This window comes from Arachis hypogaea, chromosome 14, assembly GCF_003086295.3.
Source record: "Arachis hypogaea cultivar Tifrunner chromosome 14, arahy.Tifrunner.gnm2.J5K5, whole genome shotgun sequence".
Lineage (NCBI taxonomy): Eukaryota > Viridiplantae > Streptophyta > Magnoliopsida > Fabales > Fabaceae > Arachis > Arachis hypogaea.
In genome coordinates, this window is record NC_092049.1 from 63,342,274 (window position 1) to 63,360,324 (window position 18,051).

The 18,051-nt window shown below is 35.3% G+C and overlaps 1 protein-coding gene across 18 annotated transcripts; it reads left to right on the forward strand.

The window, feature by feature from the left end:
* The first annotated feature begins 1,430 nt into the window (after window positions 1-1,430).
* LOC112742068 (chromatin modification-related protein EAF1 B) lies at window positions 1,431-17,445 on the forward strand. Of its 18 annotated transcripts, none has more exons than XM_072214121.1 (25): window positions 1,441-1,802; window positions 3,617-3,649; window positions 4,115-4,298; window positions 4,382-4,436; window positions 4,518-4,615; window positions 4,748-6,137; window positions 6,234-6,353; window positions 6,509-6,766; window positions 7,519-7,710; window positions 8,029-8,109; window positions 8,271-8,328; window positions 8,432-8,940; window positions 9,077-9,130; window positions 9,962-10,019; window positions 10,115-10,311; window positions 10,423-10,476; window positions 10,648-10,728; window positions 11,120-11,257; window positions 11,370-11,486; window positions 12,706-12,806; window positions 12,966-13,181; window positions 13,272-13,653; window positions 13,856-15,010; window positions 15,116-15,665; window positions 17,040-17,445. In XM_072214121.1, exons 3-24 carry the CDS (start codon window positions 4,156-4,158, stop codon window positions 15,581-15,583), a joined length of 5,925 nt encoding a protein of 1,974 aa, XP_072070222.1. In that variant the 5' UTR covers window positions 1,441-1,802; window positions 3,617-3,649; window positions 4,115-4,155; the 3' UTR covers window positions 15,584-15,665; window positions 17,040-17,445. The 18 variants fall into 18 exon arrangements, with proteins under 18 accessions (XP_072070221.1, XP_072070226.1, XP_072070225.1 ...); XM_072214126.1 differs by having other exon boundaries at window positions 1,448-1,802; window positions 9,962-10,010; XM_072214120.1 differs by lacking the exon at window positions 3,617-3,649 and having other exon boundaries at window positions 1,431-1,802.
* Window positions 17,446-18,051: the final 606 nt, after the last annotated feature.

Here is an 18,051-nt window from a genome sequence, read left to right on the forward strand (position 1 = left end):
ATGTGATTTTTGAATAAAAACTAATAAAAATATAATAAAAAGTAACTAAAACATACTAAAAACTATGTAAAAATAATGCCAAAAAGAGTATAAATTATCCGCTTATCATTTATATATTTATTTTTATAGTTGATAAATCTGACCGTTTTTTAAGATTTTTTTTTCAGATACACAATTTTTATATTCTTCTATTTTATTTATTAATTATTCTTATATTTTGATATTTAAAAACGAAAAAAATAAGCATTATCATTTATTCTATTTTTTTACTATTTATAAAAAAATGAAGACTTCTTCATATTTAGATTCATATTTTGGCCTACTATTTAAAAAAGAAGACAAATATAAATATCCATAATATTAAGTAAAAATTATCTTTTGTAAATAACTAACATGTATTTTAGTTTATATATACTCTTTTTGAATCAGAATAATATTATTATCATTATTTTTTAAATTATATTTTGGTTTATAGTAATTTTAATTTTAATAAAATATGATATAAATAAAGTTACATTAACATTAAAATTAAAAAAATATTTATCTAATGAATTTAAAGAGTGAATGATATATTAATAAAAAAATAAAATTAATTTCTTAAAAACAATAGAAAAGAGGAGCCGCTAGTAATAATAACATAAAAGGTTTTCATTATGAATTTATTTTCATTTTATCACTCATTTTTAAATTAATTATATTTTTAATTATGTACAAATATTAATATAATCAAGAGAATAAAAGAATCTTTACTCATCACAATATATCTTTTTAGTAAATATTTGTAATATATAATATAATAATATAATAGATATAAACTAATTAATAAATTATTAAAATATAAAAATAATAGTTATTACAATATAAAAATAAAATAATAAAAGACACTAATTATAAAGATAATAATAAAATTTTATATAATTATTTATTTATGATTGATCAATCGATTTAATTTTTAATTTACTAGTTAAATCAATAATTTTATGACTTAGAAATTTTAATCAATTTAATTATCGATTCGGTGATAATAATTATGTATATATCTATTAATATTTGAATTTTATAAAATTTGATAAGCATAATGATATTTTTTACTATAATCTATAAATTATGGTCTTAAATCAAATCAACATACAACATCAAGGGACCAAACATCAATTTAAAACAATAAACTCAGTTTATATACACAAAAAATAATATATATTGATATGGTTGCAAAAAATGTGATCTAGTTTTTAATATTTATGAATCATATAAGCTCTAATATTTGATTGAATGATAACATTATCAGAATTTTGCATATTATGCAAAGCAATTTAACAGGAACAGTTCCATTTTGATTCGATCATAATCATAATCATATACTAATTTGCAGGAAGAAAATAAAAGAAAAATATATTTGTATTTATTTATTAATGAATAAAAAGCCCAAAATGAACGTCCATTTTCCGTGAGTCGTCTTCATGCCCCAAAGCCCACGCCACTCTCTAGCGGAGGTCGCATAGTTCCCTCTTTCTCTCACTTCGAAACACAAAACAACAAATAACAATAAAACCACCCATCTTCTTCAAGTTCCGGAGAGAGAAACTGGAACCCCAATTGCTCCACCCACGATTCGAATTAACCCTTTTCATGGCTGGCATTTGTGCCCAAACTTTAGTTTTTTGGGCAAATTTGGTATCACTCTGGTGAAACGAAGGAACAATCCCCTTTTTCCAAAACCCTAGGAGAGAGGAATTTCGAGTTGGGACGGCCTCGAATTGTGCCCTAGCTTCAAATTTCGGCGACCGTTTTCGCGCGCTCAGGTGTTATTCTACCCTTAATTGTTGTTCTATTGCCATTCCTTACTGTCCTAGAAACCCTAGAATTTGTTGAATTGGGGAATTTCGTGCAAATGAGTGCGGTTAGGGTTTTAATTTGTTGGGGGCGAATGTTGCAGTGTTTCTTCTCGTTGCGACTGTATTATGCATTGTGTTGGAATGGGGCTCGGGTTCGCGCCTGGAGTTTGTGTCCGTTTATGGGATGATGCATTCACGTGTCGTTAAATGTGGGGAAGATTTTTGCCCTATTTGGGAAACAAATTAGGATGCAGATATTTTAGTAGGGAGCTAGTAATTTGAAGCATATATAAATATTTGATTATGACAATTTGAGTATTTAGAGGGCATCATTGGCGGCAACCTTTTCATGCATGCAACATTTGGTCACTATATGTGTTAATAAGTTTAGTGACTAGTACTTAACGTGATACCTACCATAGGTTTTTTTTCCCTCCTCTTTTATTTTTTCTATAGTTTTGTTGGCCTCTTTCAAAATTTTGTTTGTGGTTGTGCTGCTAGTGTGCTACTTCATTCTGGTCTTGCATTTCCTTTTTCCTGTAAAAATAATTTTTGCTGGAGCTTCCTTTTTTCTTTATGCTTGCACATTATTTTGACATTTCTTGACTTTCTTGTAGTATGTAGTACTGTATATAGGCAGTGTTATAAAAAAACAACTATAGGGGTGCTTCACCACTGCGCTACGAAGAATTATTATAAATGGATACACCGCTGTAGTATAATGTGTATTACACATTTATTCTTCTCTCGTTCCTTTGTTCTTCCTTTTTTTTGTTTCTTTCTATATAATAGATAATTAGATATCGTTCTTCTGTATATCGACTTCTGGCTTCTGCTCCTTTTTATTTTTGTTTTATTTTTGTTTTTAGTATTTGTAGGATGAATTTATAATTATTGTAATCTATTATCTGTACATACAATTACACCCCCCCCCCCCCGGGCCGGGCGGGCGGGGCGGTTGCCATGCCTTCCACCATCCGCAATATTTCCATGGTGGAATTTTGGCTCATTGCTAGGAGCCTCTATCTGCTATTAATGACAAGTACTATAGGTTATGCTTATTGCTTACTTAATGAATAATGGATATGGATATATATATAATTAGGCGACTTGCGGATAATTTAGTCTTCATCTTTTAATTTCTTTTCGTTGCTGCATTTTACCATCGGTTATCATATATCAAAAGGTGTTTGAGCTTTCACCAAATGGTGAAGCATGCTTTAGTGTTTATTTATTTTTGAGAGATCTGTGTAGAGGACCTAATATTTTCATTTGCAAGCTTGGTTGACTTTTTTCTTTTTTTCTTAAAGATGTCATATCATTTAGTAAATGTTCTCTCAATTGATGCCGTAATATTCTTCCTCCCTTCTTAATGATATTCATCTTTAGTTAAAAAAATTGCTTAATTAATGCCAAATGTACAATTATTGAAGCATTCCTACTGGAGTACGGAATATTTTGGTGCATTATATATATGCACCAAATGCTCATCACTTTCTTCTTGTTTTTCATGATTATAATTAAATAATTAAATTACAGTATTACTTTTTGAGAATGATTTTCAGCTACTAACAAATAGAACCATTTTACAGGTAATTTTGTAGAAATAAAGTGAACTGCCATGTAATCTCAATTTTACTCTTACTTCTTTGATAATTAAAATGAGGAAACTGCAAATTCCAGTTAGGGGCTGTTTATTCCTGAATGCTTAGAAATATTAAGATTCTGGAATTATTTTGTTTGCTGATATCCTGATACATAATTACACCTCCATTTGCTAGGTGGTCCTTCACATAGTTACCTGAATTCACCAGGTAGGTAGCATACTGTGTACCATTTCATGTGTACCATTTCATGTGTACCACGTTCCAATTCATCTGCATACTGGAACGTCATATATATATTTTCCACGTAAAATATTTTATATATGGCATACCGCATACCCGTTCCTGTACCTGAACGTATTGCATTCCATGTAACTATGGTCCTTCATGCATCATAGTATATCAGCCAGACGTGGTGAATTAAGTTGTCCTAAACCTTGTTGACTTGCTAGTAACCTAGTTGAAACTTCCTACTAAGGGAAACATTTGAAGTTAATTAATTTATTTATTTTTAAGTTGTTTCTAGGTGTCTCATGCATTTCTTGTCAAATAGTGGTAAAACAGTGGTAACTTTAGTTTCTGTTTGGTTGCCAAGAGCCTTTGCATCCTTGGAGTTGCCCTTTGTAATTGGATTAGGCAACTATTTACTATCTTACTTTACACTTTTTCATTTAGTTTTAGATGGGAAGTGATGCCCTTGGATTTTAAGGGTGGGAATGCATGGATGTAACTCAGGTTCTGCTCTCCTTGTAAATGCTGAGGTTGATTCCATGGGAGGAGTTGTTGATGGTGGAGTTGGTATAGGTCTGAAAACCTCTCCGCGGCGAGCAGCTATTGAGAAGGCTCAAGCAGAGCTTAGGTGAGAATGTTTCTACTCACCATTTTTTTTTGTCTATCAGTCTAGTTCTATGCTCAAGAATAACTCTTGCATGTTTATAACAGACAGGAGTATGACGTTCGTGAAGAAAGGAGAAGGGAATTAGAATTTCTTGAGAAAGTATGAAAGTTTTAATAATTTCCATGATATATTCTTGAACACTTTATTGTAAATGTTCATAACCTGCATCTGTAAGTGCAGGGTGGGAATCCGCTGGACTTTAAGTTTGGAAATGCTGCTTCAGTTAGTGTACAGTCTACATCATTCACTGATCAGCACCATGAGCAGTTGGTGACCAGGTTTTTTACTGTACTTCATTGTTTTAATTTTTTATATTTCATTAACTGTATATGCTACTTGTTTATGAATGTCTCGTGTATTTGCTAAATGCTACTTGTCTTCTTTCTCATATCTTGGCAAATATGATACAGTGAAGCTAAAGGTAGTTTTGCATTGACTGCTTCTCCTCATGGTGACTCTGTTGATAGTAGTGCTCGACCAGGGGCTCCTTCTCTTAGTGAACCAAATACTGCTGATAACCTCTTACTTTTCGATGGTGTAAATGAGTTGGCCAAAGGTGAAAAGCGGTCTCTACATTCCAGTAAAAGGAATAATATTGCACCATCAGAACAGTCTTCTCAAATTGGTGGGACTCAAATTGCTAAGGAGACGGAAGATTCTGCTATTTTCCGCCCATATGCTCGAAGGAACAGGTCCAGACCAAATCATGGTCGGGGTGCTTCAAGGGATGGGAAAGGGTTACTATCGGATGCAAACAAACAAAAGGAGCACATTGTGCCTTCTGTTTCTAAGACAAAGCCTGCTAGTTCAAATGGTGAGATAACTAACAATCAGACAACTAATCATCCGGTGGATAATGAATTGCCTGGTGTCCGGGCTCATCAAACTAGTGGTAGTGCTAGTGTTCCTGAAGACAAATTGGACATTACCTCATATAGAAGAAACTTAAAGGATCAATCTATTCTACCTTCTCAGGATGATGCTTCACAAAATCCTATTATTGTGCCTCCTGGGGAAGCAAATGTGGTTGAAGAGAAGGACCCACCAGCAGCGTCAGCTGATCTTGATCCTCCACCTTCTGTATCTACTACACCACCAGGAAATGAGTCTTGTTCTGGTCAGCCAAATGGATTTGGTAACTTGAAAGCGGACAAGAAAGGTGCACCAAAAGAAGGCCAAAATGCCAATGATGCACTAGGCATGAAGTATTTCGATTCAGAGTCCTACACACAAACTAGTTTAGCTAGAGATGTAAATAATGATAGTGATTTGTGTACTAATACAAAGAATGTTGAAGCAAATGGAAGTACCATTGATCATACATCAGAGTTTGAGATGAAACTGTATTCAACCGGTTGTGAAGTTTTGAATGAAAGGAATATGACTAATGCTGGCGAAAGTGGTTCTACTGTTGCTGATGAACATGTTGATGGTTTTCAAAATAATTCTGGTCAAATGGTCAAAAGTGACAATGAGATCCTTATCAATAACTCTTGTATGCAAAACATGGTGAATGATTCTTCCAATATGGAGGGAGTGCATGACAATGATTCTACAGTATCAAAATCTGGTAAAGAGGAAAGTGGTGTCTTGGTGGATCATTCCTGTTATGTCAAGGAAAGCAGATCTGACAGGCATCAAGTTATTATGGATAGGTCAATTTCAGAGACTCCTCAAACTGCTTCAGCTGAAACAGTCACTGCTGCTCAGCCTGGTTATCAACCTTGTTCTACATACCAGTTGAAGCTAGCAGACAAGGCTCGTGAAGATTCTATTTTAGAAGAAGCACGAACTATAGAGGTATGCATTTTGTCCTGTTTTCTAGTGACTAGGGCAAAATTAAGTTGTTGGTGCTTGTTTGGTAAACTATAAGCTTTGATGTGATATGCTAATCAGGTTAAGCGGAGGAGGATTGCTGAGTTATCGATTCACACGTTGCCCACACAGAACTACCAAAAGTCTCATTGGGGTTTTCTCCTTGAGGAAATGGCATGGTTGGCAAATGATTTTGCTCAGGTATTATTTGCTGGACGTACAATTAATTGCTTGTTTTCCTTCACCTGTTGTTGGTTCCTTTTTGTTTTCAGAACTATAAGAATATTAACCTTCATAGGAAATAATGGTACTTGATTTTCTTTGCTCTTTCTTTTCCTGCTAAAATTTATTTGTAGGAGCGTCTTTGGAAGATGACTGCTGCTGCTCAATTGTGTCATCGAGCTTCTTTTACCTCCCGATTGAGATCTGAAAAACAAAACAAAAGTCTGGGAATGAAAATCTTGTCTCACAACATAGCAAAAGCTGTCATGCAGTTTTGGCATTCAGTTGAGTGTGATGCTGACGATAACCTAATTGGTGGTTTGGTTGAGTCTGGGACTGTTGATTCAAGTGAAGCATCTAGGGACAATAGAAGAAATTCTGATACAGTTCTGGTTATTGCCATGACTCTTGCTCTATAAATGAAAAAGAAATAATTCTGCACTTTGTCACTTTCAATATACAATTTGTTTGATTAGTTGCTATTTAACACGATGTCCATTCAGGAGTCAATTGATGCTAGCTACACGAATATTGCTTTTGCACTAGGACTTTCTGATCATGTTAACTTGGAAAGATTACTCGGTGTGCATGTTTTTGGTTTTAGTTTGAACTCTTCTACTGAGTGGACATTATTATGCTCAATGCAATTAAGTATTCATATTATTTACACCTTAGGGCTGGAATAATGCAACCCTCTCTTTATTTAGATTTTAGAGATTGGAGATGACATCTGAATCTCATATAGAAATTTGGTTTCAAGTGGTTCATTATCCATACATGATTTTTCTTTTTCTTTATATATATATATATATATATATATATATATATATATATATATATTGTTTTTATTTATTTATTTTAAATTACATGCTTTTGCCTTTTTCTGTTTGGGCATTGTTGGCATCCTATGATGATAAATACTAAAGTGATTTGGGAGCCTGTTTTTCAACTTGTAAGATGCATTAGATGCTGAGAACCTTTGCATGATTTGGTTGTTTTTATGTTGGGTCATCATGATTGGGTTGTTTTACGTTATATGATATGATACTTTAACATCCTTTGCCTCGTTAGGTTAACTTTGTAGTATTGTTTTACATTATGAGCTATTTGTTTATATTGCTTGAATTTTATTTGCTTTTGACAGGAGGCAAGCAAATACATGGAAGGACAACATCATGCAAAGAAAGCTGCACTTAAAGTTCGTGCATATGCATTGAATTTTCTGAAGGATAATAGATCTCATGGAAGATCCTCTCAAGCTGAAGCACCCACAACACCTGAGAAGATATCTGACTGTGGGACTGTGGACATGTCATGGGAGGATAATCTTTCAGAAGTATGGGCACACTTAACCTATACTTATTTGATTAGCTATTTAATTTTGGGTTTAATTTTGAATGTCAGTTACTGGCCCCTCTCTCTCTCTCTCTCTCTCTCTCTCTATTTAGCAACATGTTAGTTAAATTTATTCCTTTTTTTATTTACTTTTTAAAATTATTATTTAATAAAGTCCAGTGATTGTGGCTGTTTGAATAAGATTCATGCACTTTACTTTCTCTAATTGACTTCACTAGAGTAAGCAAACTGTTGAGATATATTTCCTGGATATGCTAAACAGATGACACTTCTCGCTTGCTATGTTTGTAATTTCCAGGAAAGTCTTTTCTACACGGTTCCTCCATCTGCCATGGAATCATATAGAAAATCTGTTGAATCTCACTTTCTACAATGCGAGGTACATTTATGTTCATATATACTTTCTCACCATCTCAAGGCTCATGGATGGTTTGCTATTTCAGGAAGAGCATTCAAGTCATTAGTTTATGATATTGGTTGACAGCTTGATTCTCTTATATTATTCTGATATATGGGTACTAATAAAATGAAACTTTTCAGAAAACTGGTAGTAGCATTCAGGAGGAGGTTGAAACATCTATGTATGACACCCCAGCAGGTACTACTGAGAATATTCAGATTATTTGATTTACAGGTGCATTGGTACATTTTTCTGAAATGCATGACACTTAAATTTTTTTCTTTTTTAAATTTAAATGTAGATTTTGGATCTGAAGAGATTACATATGATGAGGATGAAGCAGAAACCAGTACTTACTATTTGGCCGCTGCTTATGATGGTAGCAGACCACCGAAATCTTTACAGAAACGGCATAAAAACAGGATAAAGTCTTACACTAATAGGTCCAGTGAAGTTGGAGCTGATTTGCCTTATGCACGCTATACAACTGGAACTCAGCCATCCACGCTGTTTGGAAAAAGGCCTGGTAGTTTACATGTTGGCCCAATACCAATAAAACGCATGCGTACAGCTTCTAGGCAGAGAGTTGTGAGTCCTTTCTCGGGGGTCAGCGGGACAGCACAGGCTCAAGCTAAGACAGATGCTTCGAGTGGAGATACCAGTTCCTTTCAGGATGAACAGAGTACTTTACATGGATCACAAATCCAGAAAAGTGTGGAGGTGGAGTCAGCTGGAGAATTTGAGAAGCCATTGCCTTTTGATTGTGCAGAAACATCTGTTAAAACAAAGAAGAAAAAGCTAAAAAATTCGGTAATAAAAACCTTTATTTTTGTTTAATTAATTCAAAGTCTGTATAGTACTTCATGCTGGACGACATGTGCAGCTTGTTTCACTTTATTTTTTAAAGCTATACTTAAGCTGTATTTGCTTAATAATTATTTCTCAGGGTTCTACATATGATCCGGCATGGCAATTGGATTCTGTTGCTCTAAATGAACAGGTAATTCTATTTTAATTTGATTCCATTCCGATTGTTCTACATGCTGAAAATAATATTTTTGGGTCAATTTAATATGAGCAAATCAAAGCAGGAAAACTAAAATAGAACTTAAAATATAGTTATCATTATCAATATGGAATACTATTGATCCTCCATTATTGGTAAATGTTATATTTCACAGGTTTTTATTTTTTTTAAAATGGTGATATTCAGGCATGCATCAAAGCATATGCAACAAATATTAATAGGATAACTATCTAATGGATGCTAATATTGGGTGAAAAAGATGAAAGCTTCCTCATTCTAAAATCTAGTATGGGAGAGGGGAGAGTAATTGTACAAATTTGTAATATAGATTGTTACAGAAGTGTAATTGGGCAGAGTAATCTAGTATGCTCCCAGTTATTCAATTTTTGGTCATAATCAACGATGCAAATTTTCTAATATATTTTACTTTGTTTATTCTAAATGGTAACATAATGTCTCTGATTCTATCGGGAAACGTTGTTCTGCACCTATAATTCATAGCTTTTGATATGCTGGTTTCCTTAATTCCTTTTAGAAAGGGGACGTATCGCTGCTGAAATGGTGTAATGAAAAGGGGGTAGGAGAGGTTGAGTAGGGAGATGATCGTGGGAAGGTTATTTGTTTTTTATTTAGTAAAGTTCGTATCAAATATTAAGCTTTTCTCAAAATACCTTTGTTTCAATTTCTGTATATTACCATAAAGAGATAAAATCAAAGTTAATTTTCCAATAAAATAGTGAAAAAAATGTGGATTGATAGAATCACTAGTTACTAATAGAATAACTCTTTTGCTCTACACTGCAGAGGGATCATTCAAAGAAGAGATTGGATAGCCATCACTTTGAATCCAATGGTAGTAGTGGTAAAACAGCTTGTTATCTGAATATATTTTAATGTATTGCTTACACGTGTATTTTATGTTTTCATGCTTTGCATATTCAACTTCATGTTCTGAAGGTTTATATGGGCAACATAATGTGAAGAAGCCAAAGACGATGAAGCAATCACTTGATAACAATTTTGACAATAGTGCTCCAGTGACTAATTCTATTCCTTCCCCAGCTGCTTCACAAATGAGCAACATGTCCAACCCAAGTAAATTTATTAGGATAATTAGCGGACGTGACAGGGGCAGGAAATCCAAAGCACTGAAGGTAACTTTCGTCTGAATTTTGGTCTTGTGGTAAAGAATTTGTTCTATTATCTTACTTAGCTTATTATTATTATTATTATTATTATTATTATTATTATTATTATTATTATAGGTCTCTGCTGGACAGCCTGGTTCTGGAACCCCATGGTCACTATTTGAAGACCAGGTTTGTGGTTGATTCACTATCTTTATCTTTTACATTATGCTGTTTGTGAGCAGAGTGTTCAACTTATGGTCCATGTAGCCAATCTCACCCAGTGGGGCAAGGCTTAGTGTATATATATATATATCACGATAACATGAATGAAAGGCTTATCTCTATTCTGCTCTATTTCAGGCACTTGTTGTCTTGGTGCATGATATGGGTCCAAATTGGGAGCTTGTAAGTGATGCTATCAACAGTGCTCTTCAATTCAAGGTAATGATTTATAAATATGCTTTATTCATTTATTATAATATGACCACTTGAATTATGCGTGCAATAATGCCAAAAATTATGTCTGAAAAAATTTTGTTGGCTCCACGTGGCATCTGCAGCATTATCGGAAAACTATATGTTTAGTATTTAAGAGTGGAAATTTTTACAATAGTAGTGGTGGTATTTTCCTCTTGGTTCAAAGGAAGAAAACTACTATGTATTTTGGAACTGTATTTTATCCATGAAAGAAATACTCTATGAACTTCTTCGCCATATTTGTCATGAATCCGAGAATTTTCCCTGTTCTCTTTTTTGTATTAATTTACTTGGCGAATTATTTATGTCTTATTTGAATTGTCACTTACGAAATTAAATTTTGCAAAAATTCCAGTGTATCTTTCGGAAGCCAAAAGAATGCAAGGAGCGCCACAAGATTTTAATGGACAGAACTGCTGGCGATGGTGCTGATAGTGCTGAAGACTCGGGATCTTCTCAGTCTTATCCATCTACACTCCCAGGAATTCCAAAGGCACTATTCCTCGTATCATTTCTTGTTTTTTTATTTTTCCTCGTGTTTCTGAATCATCCCTGTCAATTTAATCATAGCGTTGACTGTGTGGATTTGCTTCAATGCTTAGCAGGGTAGTGCCAGACAGTTGTTCCAACGTTTGCGAGAGCCAATGGAGGAGGATACCCTGAAATCTCATTTTGATAAAATCATAAAGATTGGGCAGAGGAATGATTACCGTAGGAATCAGGTTTGAATCAAAAGAATTTGATTAGACAGTCTAAGGTGCAAATGAAATTAAAAAAATGGTAGTTAATTTTTGCAAACACTTTTAAGTTATTAAGGGCTTGCGTGGATAATTGAAGTCACATTTTTAGCTCTTTTGGATATAAAGGGTAGCTCAGTACACAAGCATCCCCCGTTAACATTTTGGGACATCCAATGCTATTTTTGGTTCCTTTAGGGATGTTAAGATATTTAATGTCCCAAGAACCATTTCTAAAAGTACCACTAAAGTATAGACACATCAACCTATTTGTAAGCTATGTTCTGGAACTTCCCTGCAATAAAAGTTAAATAAGCTAATTACTTAAACGTGGCCAAACTTTGGTGATGAGTGGTTCATTACTTCATTCTTGTAAGCAGTTGCTTTTGATATAAGTTTTCCACTTTATTGTGGTTAATGAAAATCCAGTTAATTCAGTTACTTGTAGTGATGCTAGGAGTGGTATTATTACCACTAGAATTATAATCAGCCTTATAATAATATTCTAAAGGAACTAACTCGTTTGTTGCTCCAATCTTATACATCTCTTGTTCCTTTTTCAATGTTAACATCTTTTAATTTGTTTGTCTTTCATGTTTGATTCTTCGTAATTTTGCAACCTTGTTTTTAACTAGAGAATAAACTAACCACTTTTTACTGTAAAGATTTAAGCATTCACAATTCTAACCATGAAAAATATAACCTAATTCAATACCCATCAAACAATTGGGCTTGTTTACATCTTTCATAGGTAGAATTCCTAACATTCAAATCTTTAGCAGTTTATTCTTTATCTATTTGTTTATTTTTTCTTTGTTACCTTCTGAATTTCACCTCTGCTGTATCTACTGGTTTAACTCCTGAATGTTTCCATACTTGTAGTTGGTTAATAATATGTCGGGAATTGTGTTTAGTCATTATTTTGTGGTATATCTTCATACTGCTTTTTGAGTGTGGATTTGCTGCCTACCTAACAGTACCACTTGTAAAGCTATTATTTTGTGACACACCCATGATTTCCCATGGTGGTTATTGATGTGGGAGATGCATTAATAAATTATGCTTCGTCTGTTTATTTCTTAATAACATTGTGGATTATAATTATAGGAAGCTGGTAGCAATTTAAAAGTAACTAAGTTGTGCGTTCCCTTTTTCTTTCTCTCTCTTAGACATAACTGATCAAGTATTTTTCACTTAAATGCAGAATGATAACCAGGATATAAAACAATTAGCACCTGTCCATAATTCACATATGATTGCTCTTTCTCAAGTCTGCCCAAACAACTTGAATGGAGGTGTTTTAACGTAAGTTCTGTTGGTTTTTATTTTTGTATTTTTTAGTAGTGTATATGTTTCATAACTAAGCCATTTTGTCTTTTGTGGTATCAAAGGATTACGTTGTAATGTTTTCATTTCAAATTTTTATTTCGGTTTCCCAAGAATTTTAATTTTTTTTGGTTGAAGGCCGCTTGATCTCTGTGATTCAAATGCAACAAGCCCAGAGCTCCTATCCATTGGGTATCAAGGTTCTCATGCTGGCGGTTTACCATTACCAAATCATGGTTCTGTACCATCAGCCCTTACAACTTCTGGGTTGAACTCTCCTATTACACCGTCTTCTGGTATGGGTCTTGGAAATAACTTGTCTTCACTATCTGGTCCGTTGACTGCCTCTGTCAGGTATGCACATTATATTGCCCAACTCTTGCTGTCGAATTATATATGCATATCATCTTAAGTTATTCAACAGCTTAGGGCTTCATTTTTCAGGGATAGCAGATATGGAGTTCCAAGAACCTCACCTTTATCAGCAGAAGAACAGCAGAGAATACAACAATATAATCAGATGATGTCTGGCAGAAACATGCAGCAATCTAGCATGTCAGTTCCTGGAACTCATTCCGGAAGTGATCGTGGTGTTCGCATGTTGGCTGGTGGAAATGGTATGGGCATGATGGGTGGGGTGAATAGAAGCATTGCAATGCCAAGGCAGGGGTTTCAAGGGATGGGATCATCATCGATGCTCAGCTCTGGGGGCATGATTTCTTCCAGTATGGTGGGGTTGCCAAGCCCTGTAAATGTGCACACTGGAGTTGGTGCCGGACCAGGCAACTCAATGCTTAGACCTCGTGAGGCTCTGCATATGATGAGGGTAAGGAGTGTTATTGTTCCATATAGGCTTTAATTGGTTCCAGTGCTGATATAACAGTTTTGGAAAACATGACATTTATGTGCAACAGGCATCCTAGTTGGTTTTTGATAGCCTCTTTCAACTTAATTATCCAGTTGTATAAGACAAGTTGGTCTTCTATTTTCACTTTTTCATTAGCTAATTTATTCTTCCTTCTCGTTAGCCTGGGCACAATCAAGAACATCAAAGGCAAATGATGGTTCCAGAACTACCAATGCAGGTCAGCCAAGGGAACAGTCAAGGTGTTCCAGCTTTTAGTGGGATGAGTTCTGCTTTTAATAATCAGACAAATCCACCACCTGTTCAAGCATACCCTGCTCATGCCCAGCAGCAGCATCAGTTGTCCCAGCAACAGACCCATCTCAGCAATTCTCATCCTCATCTTCAAGGTCCTAATCATGCTACGAATTCACAGCAACAAGCTTATGCATTCCGATTGGCAAAAGAAAGGCAACTACAGCAACAGCAGCGTTATCTGCAGCAGCAGCAGCAGCAGTTTGGCTCATCAAATTCACTGATTCCACATGTTCAGTCACAAACTCAGACACCCATATCATCATCACCTATGCAAAACAGTCCCCAAGCGCAACCACAAAATTCATCTCAACAAGTATCTCTTTGCCCTGTAACACCGTCACCTCCTTTGACTCCCATATCATCCCAGCACCAACAACAGAAACATCACCTTGCACAACATGGATTCAGCAGGAATCCTGGTGCTGGCGGGTTGACTAATCAAACGGGGAAGCAACGGCAACGTCAGCCACAGCAGCGGCAGTATCAACAGCCTAGTAGGCAGCATCCTAGTCAGCCCCAGCATGTACAGTCTCAACAGCAAGGTAAAGTTCCGAAAGGAATTGGAAGAGGAAACATGGTGGCCCACCAGAATCGCTCTGTTGATCCTACACATCTAAATGGTCTCTCCGTACCTCCAGGAAGTCAAACTGTTGAGAAAGGGGACCAGGTCATGCAGATGATGCAAGGCCAAAACCACTATTCTGGATCTGGTTTGAATTCAAATCCACCCTCGAAGCCATTGGGTACTGCTCCTTCAAATCATTCCCAGTTGCAGCAAAAGCTACAACAATCTGGACCAGCAAACACTTCATCAAAGCAATTGCAGCCAATATTATCTACTTCTGATAGTAGCATTCAAGGGCAAGTTTCACCAACACCATCATCTCATATAACGTCACCTACACAGCCCTCTGTTATTGCTTCTAACCATCATCAACTGAAGCTACAGTCTCAGCCAGAGTCTAAGCAAATTAATCAGAATCAATCAAATGTTCAGAAAATGCTGCAACAAAACAATCAGGTGCATTCTGAATCATCAAATATATCTCAATCTGATTCCCCTAGAGTCAACCGGCAGCCTGCAAACGGTGCTTCACAGTTTAATACTAACACTGCAATGTCTCAGGGTTGTATGGATTCTGCTGGTGAGCTAACAGCTGTTCCCACGGCATCTCAATGTAAAACATCCGAACCTCCATTTGATTCCGGTATTTCCAATCTAGTTACACAGGTGAACTCTTTTGGGGGCACACCTGTTGGTGGAAATTCAGCTGGAAGTGAGCCACCAAATATTAGTCAAGGGGTGGTATCAAGATCGTTGTCAACCAGCTTGCCTTCTCAGCCACACAATGCTGTGGTACAGTGGCAGCAGCAGCCATTGCCTTCTCAACAGAAGTCTTCAACACAGTCTGTCCTGTCAAAACAGCCATATCAGCCAGCAGAAATACATCAGCATCCACAGCAGCAGCAAGATAAGGAGCGACATTCTCCCAAAGATGTGGCTTTGCAACATCAACCCCAGCAGCAAGTGCAACATTTACAACCAGGGCAGAGCAGTTTGCTTATCCGTTCACCTAATTCTGAAGTGGAATGATTTCAAATGGATATAGCTGCTCCAATTGTGCTTGGTTCTTTCAGGATTGGGATCTGTATGCTCTTTTGTCAGCAGTGTACAGGTAGGTATATATACATAGATTCCTGTTTACACTCTGTATATGAAAATATAGTGAACATTGAATTGCAGATATGGTTTACCTAGAGTTATGTGGCTTGGTCATTGAATTGTGCTCTGGAGGTATCTGAAGAATTTATATTTCAGGATTTTGAGTTGGTGCTAATGTTATTTGAAGTTTCTTCCTTGATGGTATGTTAGTGGTTAACGAAGGAATAGAAGTGGGAGGGAGACTCGTTTTCATTCTAGTGGCCAATCTAGAACTTTCCTGGGAATCTTGGAATAATATAATATATATTTAACTATAGATTTCCCATTGTTTGTGCTGATTAATGATGTTTTAAAGACGACTAAAAATTCTTGTGTATGTTGCAATGTTAAATATCTAAGGAAAGTGGAAAACCAAACTTTAAAGCTAGCTGTTAAGGGGCAAGAACCACTCTCTTTAAATACAACATCAAGCATCCTTTACTATCCAATTTAATACTTTAGTTAGTCCATAATATCCAAGTTCTTAACAATACACCGCCCCTGGAGACCTGACATCCATGGCGGGTTTGCTTTATTGATACTGACCTGGCAGTGGCCACTTCACTACCGGTTATCACTATTTGGTAGTTACCTTAATCTAGCCTATAGGTAGTCTTTTCCATGGAGCGGACAATCAAAGCTTTGATACAATTGCCAAGTTCCTAAGGAAAGTCAAAAACTAGACCTTAAAAGCTAGCTATTAAGAGGGAAGAACCATTCTCTTTAAATACATTAAACATTTCATACTACTCGATGGTGGACTTTGGGCATAACATAATACCCAAGCCCCTAACTTTTAGGACTTGGAGTGGATTAGAAGCTTCTATTCCTCTCTCTCCTGATAGCCTTACCTCATCAGGGGATGTAACACTAACTCTCAATTATAATTGTTTGCAGTTCATAATCATTAAGATTGATAGATAATAATTTTCAAGGAACAACTGACTTATATGCTAGGAGCAGAGTGTTAATCCTGTTTTCTTCTATGTTTTCTAGATATATTTTCTAGATCTATAGACGCGACCTTTCACTCTATTTTTTCTGTAATGGTTGTAATAATTCTCGTCAGATTTTAGGCAGAGTTTGGTGGTTACATTTATATTAAGTTGTACAGTCATTTTCCGAAAGTTAAGTTTATTTTTGGTTTTGGTGTATTTATTTTATTTCATTTCAGTATGGCGGGGATATAATTTTTTGTTAAATGTTGAGGTAGTGGTAAAACAGGCATGAAAACTCTCTGAATCTTGTTCTCCTTTTTATTTTTTTCCCTCTAAAGTTCTATTTTATCATGTTGGATTGAACTAGAAATATAATAGAAATGACTACTTATGTAATGGTTTTTGTGCAGATGATGCTGGTTAATCACAAGGGCTTTGGATTATGGAGACAGATCCATTGTTTTTTGCAGGTCCTGTTAAAGACTCAACCAAAACTACTTTTGCAGGCGTCATTCCATACGTTATTATTGTTCCAAAAGTCTTGTATATTACCACTGCTTAGAGGGTTCCTCATTTTATTTTTCTTTTTTTTTTTTTTTGGTTTTGTTTTGGAAAGAGACGAATATAGAGGTTTGTGTACAGGATCGTCTCTTCTTTTCCCTTGTAGTTTCCCCTCTTCTCATTTGTTCTTCTGCTATTGAGCAGAGGAACATCCTCTTTTTGTTCTACTAGATTAGTGACTGTATTATTGCCCAGTTGATTGGGATAGCAATCATTTTTATGAGCAAAAGCCAATTCAACGTTTTGTGAATAGAAGATTTCTGATGTATGCACCAGCCAACGGCGCTGCCATATCTCCCTTGGTATTCTAACAAGCTGGTTCCTAACCATTTTTAAATGTCTTAGTTGCAGCTGTTAAAATTAATCCGTGTTGTGTAGATCAGCAGAGTGCACGGTTTAGATCAAAATACTTTTACACAGCATGTTTTCTTCAATCAGAATCTGAACCGTTGAGGGGCGAAACTGGTTACGATAATGTTTATGGGTTTGTTCATGTCCAAAGGTTCCATTGTATTACACTAATCTCGGCGAATGTTAATGTTTCTAAGGTTGTATTTAGTTCTGAGAAGACATGACATTGAAAATAAGGCAGAGGATATTGAAAATAAGACAAAGGACAGAGGCAAAAATTAGTTTTTTTATATTTTATTTGGTAATAAATTAGATTAAACTAGTATTGAAAAAGGGTAATTATCGATGCTAAAAATTGACTGTCGATACGACGGTTTGTCGTTGATAGCATAAAAAAATAAAAATTAAAAATAAAATATTAAAATCAAAAAATAAAAATTAAAAATAAAATATTAAAATCGGCGACATGGTCGTCTGATATTTTAGAAACTTAGAACTCTCTCACGGTTT

What these genes read in the sequence shown, in the direction of transcription:
- LOC112742068 (XM_025791281.3), top strand. Translation starts at nt 4,156, where the DNA reads ATGCATGGATGTAACTCAGGTTCTGCTCTCCTTGTAAATGCTGAGGTT. An exon ending in GGAAATCCAAAGCACTGAAG is followed by an intron (nt 10,312 to 10,422) that starts GTAACTTTCGTC and finishes TTATTATTATAG; the next exon opens with GTCTCTGCTGGACAGCCTGG. An exon ending in AGGCTCTGCATATGATGAGG is followed by an intron (nt 13,654 to 13,855) that starts GTAAGGAGTGTT and finishes CCTTCTCGTTAG; the next exon opens with CCTGGGCACAATCAAGAACA.